The sequence below is a fragment of the Dendroctonus ponderosae genome, unplaced genomic scaffold (genome assembly GCF_020466585.1).
Source record: "Dendroctonus ponderosae isolate FM_Combo_2020 unplaced genomic scaffold, Dpon_F_20191213v2 Dpon_F_20191213_8, whole genome shotgun sequence".
Lineage (NCBI taxonomy): Eukaryota > Metazoa > Arthropoda > Insecta > Coleoptera > Curculionidae > Dendroctonus > Dendroctonus ponderosae.
In genome coordinates, this window is record NW_026019016.1 from 593,408 (window position 1) to 598,313 (window position 4,906).

At 36.7% G+C, this 4,906-nt stretch overlaps 1 protein-coding gene across 1 annotated transcript; it reads left to right on the top strand.

Moving 5' to 3' along the window:
• The first annotated feature begins 3,558 nt into the window (after positions 1-3,558).
• LOC125505393 (odorant receptor 63a-like) lies at positions 3,559-4,572 on the top strand. The gene is made up of 5 exons (XM_048669117.1): positions 3,559-3,731; positions 3,786-3,885; positions 3,934-4,041; positions 4,094-4,249; positions 4,303-4,572. The coding sequence occupies exons 1-5, from the start codon at positions 3,559-3,561 to the stop codon at positions 4,357-4,359; spliced, it is 594 nt and encodes a 197-aa protein (XP_048525074.1). The 3' UTR covers positions 4,360-4,572.
• Positions 4,573-4,906: the final 334 nt, after the last annotated feature.

Sequence of the window (4,906 nt, forward strand, 5' to 3'; positions counted from 1 at the left end):
TATTGGGCAAGTAAACTGATGCGAATTGGTAACGAAATTGCGACTAAACTCTTGATTATAGGAGACGTTTTGCGTTACAATTCTCCTAATTTGTTTACTGGTGGTATTCCAAGTGGCTGTGGATGTTTTGTTTTTCTACTTTATCCGAAGTCCGGTCATTCAGTTGGAAATTCTGCATCATTTTTTTAAGCGGTTCAATGATTACACTGGACGGATTAGTGTGGAGCCAGGAAACGTTGCTTCCAACGTCATGATGAGAAAGTGCATCGACATGCATCGGAAAGTTATCAAGTAAGTTACGGAACAAATCCCGAACTTTCCCACCCGACGAAGATTCGTTTGTAGGTTTGTGGACATTTTCAATGAGAACTTTAGCAACATTATAGTGTTGGATTTTGTTCAATCGTCCTTTCGCCTTGCATCTATAAGCGCCGCCATAATAATGGTAACTATTTGGACTGATCAGTTATTTTCTATAAAACTTTCTTTTCAGACTGAGTCATTTACAGTAACTAGTTTCGTTTTTACACTAATTTTCTTGTGGATAACACTAGTGAGGGAATACTATATTTACCATGCAGGAAATGAGATTATTTTTCTGGTGAATACAACTCACTAACTAACCAATCGAAAAGTCTAATACTCTGTTTATAGAGCTCAGGATTGGTGCACTCGGTATATGAGACGGATTGGTACATAGAAAACCGCCAGTTTAAATATATGGTTAAAATGTTTATGGTTCGGGCTGGGAAGCCGTTAGACATAAAAATTGGCCGGTTTGGTAGCTTAGGTTTTCCCGCTCTCCTCTCTGTAAGTATTCGAATACGCAGATTGTACGAATTTTCTGGTAAACTTTTCTTCAGATCCTGCAAGCCAGTTATTCGTATGTTACGCTTGTGAGAGGAATTCAAAAGTCTTAAACTACTACACAAACACTCATCTTAGAAAATCGTCAGTAGACGACGGATAAATCCACGCAAACACTGGTAGACACTAAGCACTAATAATATTTTCAGAATATCATAGTTTTAGCGTTAGGTGTTGCAAAGGTTTAGCTGGTTGGGGTGAATAAAGCACATAGTTTAATAGCAAAATATAAAGCATTGTATTACAAAATATAAAATGGGGACTGGTTTTCCGGGCTTTAAAGCGTTAGTCAAAAAAAAAACGTTCCGCAAGCATAAGTGACGTGCATCTTCAGAAAAATCAAAAGTATGTTTCTAAAATTGGGTTTTGTTTTCACTCGATTCGACTTTCTGAAAATTTCTCTGAATATGCACGTCGTTTGTGCTTGCGGAACGTTAGCAATACTTTTTTACGACAGTTTATAAGCCCGAGAAACTCTTCAGTTTGGACTGTTTGGACAACTTATTTTTAAATTACTTCTAGTCATGGACAATATCACCCAGTCGAAAACCTCTTATTGTTAGTAACTTTAAGCTTTGGATTGGTCGATTTATTTATATATTTTATAATTACTTAAATCAGCAAACAGCAATATATTTTAAACGTTAAACAGTGGATATGTTGCGTTTGTTTTCAGTAAAAAGTCTCCTTAAACCCACTGCAAATATCAATTGAAACCTCCTTCTACGTGCCATTCAGAGAAGCAATTTCGCATTTGTTCATCCAGCCGGCGATAAATGAGGCAATAAGCCTCAGAAAAAAAGGAGCAGTTTATTAAATGGAAAAAATAACATATTTCGGTTTAATTTGCCAACCAACAAAAAACATTAAGGAAAATTGGTGAGTGTCTCGGGCTTTTCTGAACGTTCCGCAAGTAGGAGTGACAAAAAGCCAAGGCCTGTTTTTACACCGATTCCACGTTCTGAAAATTATCCGTTTTAAGAACCACTTTTGAAGATGTACGCCGCTCGTGCTTGAGAAACATCAGCATGAAAATGCTGCCTAAAAACTCAGAAAAACTCTCCACTTTATACAAATATCGGTGAAAATCTTTGAAATGTTGGAGGCGAATCAATTAACTACGGGTACACTTAAGGCTTAAAAGCTTAAAATTTGCCCTTTAGTCAAGGTTCCAGCTCATTTCTCTGGCTAGTTCGTCTCTGAAATTTAGTAAACGGTTGAATTATATAATCAATGGCTGTAGGCATTGCAAAGAGCCTTAATTGCTAGGTGTACACTAAACAAAGGAGACACAGGTAGTTATTAATGCTGCTTAATTGCTCAATTAGAAATTACTGAAGTCTATATAGTGCAGAATTGCCACATTTCTGGTCATTTTCCCACATAAACTCCGTCAGTTATGGCTTTTTTGCGCCAAAAAATTCAAAGTCTCACTTCAATGTACAACAGAAATCAACGATTCTTTGTGGCCAGGATTTGCAAGCTCGCCGGCCTCTATCCAGTTCAGCTTCTCCCTGAAGATGAAAATTTGAGAAAACTGTACACCATTTACTATCACGTCTTAGTAGTGCTGTTCTTTATTTGCTTGATGTCTTTCTTTGCTGCAGTGTTTCGTCTATTGCATGCGGAAACAGTGATAGTTGATGAAATTTTGAAGAGTTTTTCATTGGCCACTCCACTTGTTTTGACGTCTTTTCGGCAAGGAATTATTCGAAGGAGTCCGGATGTTCGAAAAATGTTGAAAAATGCTGGAATTGTGGAACAGAGAGTTTATGAGGAAAATGATCCTGAAGTAAGTGTTATTTTTTCAGAGTCATCTTGCAGTTTTCTTGCGTTTATTTTCACTTGGTCCTAATCTCCTAAGTTCTTATTCTAGTCATTGCCTAAAACGTTCAGAACTGTATTCTGTGATCAGAATTGTTGCTTGTTGGTTTCACACGTTTCAGTTCGTAATCGTTTTCTTTTGCTCTTTCTATTGTAATTCTCTATTAATTTTCGTCTAATTCAGTCAAAAGGTTTGCTGAGTTGTTTCGTTTGCTTTATCTTACTTTCAGTTTTCCACTCTGTTTCACTTGCTGCTTTTCCTAATCAGTGTCAATTCAAATTCAAATTTTTCACAATCAATTGATAAGTGAAACGTAAATAATAGTTTCTCTAAAACAAATTTTAATTATTTTTACTTGATTGTTATTACTTTCGTATGTTCTCAGAAAGTTGCTACCTTTTGATTTACTTCAATTATTTGATTTTCGATGTTTACACTGATTTGCTTTACTCATATATATAGTTTCAACATTTTTGCCTGGATTTTTCCCTTGCATCTAATCGATAGTTGAATGTGTGTTAATTCTTCGGAAACACTGAGCTTTTTTCAGGTGGTAAGACTCTTTGAAAAAGCTGGCCAAGTGTCCTTGTTGTATTATCTTTACTATGCTGTGAGCATTGTATTTCTTGGCCTGGTATGCATGTTGGAACCGATGCTCGATAATGAGCAAGTTTTTTCTGGAAATGCTACGACTTCCTTCAGAAAAATGGCTATTCCCTTGTGGTTTCCCTTTGACATGCAGGCACATTATCGGGCAAGTAAACTTGTGCTAATTGGTAACGAAAATGTGACTAAAGTCTGGTTTTTAGGAGACAATTTTCCTTACAATTCTCGTATTTTGTATCCTGGCGGGTTTTCAAGTATCAATGGATGTTTTGTTTTTCTACTTTATGCGAAGTCCGGCTATTCAGTTGGAGATTCTGCATCATTATTTGAAACGCTTCGATTATTACACTGGACGGATGAGTGTGGAGCCAGGCAACGTTGCATCCAACATCATGATGAGAAAGTGCATCGACATGCATCGGAAAGTTATCAAGTAAGTTACGGAACAAATGCCGAACTTTCCCACCCGACGAAGATTCGTTTGTAGGTTTGTGGACATTTTCAATGAGAACTTTAGGAACATTATGGTGTTGGATTTTGTTCAATCGTCCGTTCGCATTGCTTCTCTAAGCGCGGTTATAATAATGGTAAATACTTGGATTCATCAGGTTTTTTTAATGAAACTTCCATTTCAGAATGAGTCGGATTCAGTAATTAGCTTCGGTTTTTCGCTTATTCACTTCTGGATGGCATTAGTGAGGGAATACTATATTTACTATGCAGGCAATGAGATCACTTTTTTGGTGAGTACAATTTACTAATTAAAATCGAAAAATTTAATAAAAAACTTTTTAGAGCTCAGAATTGGTGTTCTCGGTATATGAAACGGATTGGTACAAAGAAAACCGCCAGTTTAAGTTTATGGTCAAAATGTTTATGGTAAGGGCCGGTAAACCGTTAAACATAAACATTGGCCCTTTTGGCAACTTGGGTTTTCCCGCTTTCCTCTCGGTAAGGTTTTGAATACGCAGATGTACGATTTTTTCGCGTCAACTTTTCTTCAGATTTTGCAGGGCAGTTTTTCGTATTTTTCACTTGTGACTGGAATTCAAAAGTCTTAAACTACTGCACAAACCCTCATCTCAGAAAATCTTCAGAAGACGAAGGAAAAAACCACACAAGTAATGGTAGACAGCAGCAAGCACTAATACCAATTTTGAATTATGATAGTTTTAGCGTTAAGTGTTGCAAGGGTTTAGCTGATTAGGGTGAATAAAGCACATATTTTTATAGCAAAATCTAAAACAACTTTTCGATGCAATTCCCTGAAGCTAATGGGTTTTTCGGGTTTTTAGGCCGAACGACGGCCTAAAAACCCATTAGTTTCACTTGAACAGTTTTTCGGGCTTTAACCGATAGCGAAAAAACGTTTTGCATGCGCAAGTGGCGTGCGTATTCAGTAAAAGCAAAAGTATGTTTTCTGAAATTGGCGTTGGTTTTTGCATCGATTTTACGTTCTGAAAAATTCCAGTCTTGTGAAACTTTAGCAACAATTTTTAACGAAAAATCGTTAGTTTCTAGTGAAAGTTTCCCTTTTGATAACGTCCTTAAATTGCTTATAGTCATGGACAATATCACCCAATGGAAAATCTCTTGTTCTTAGGAACC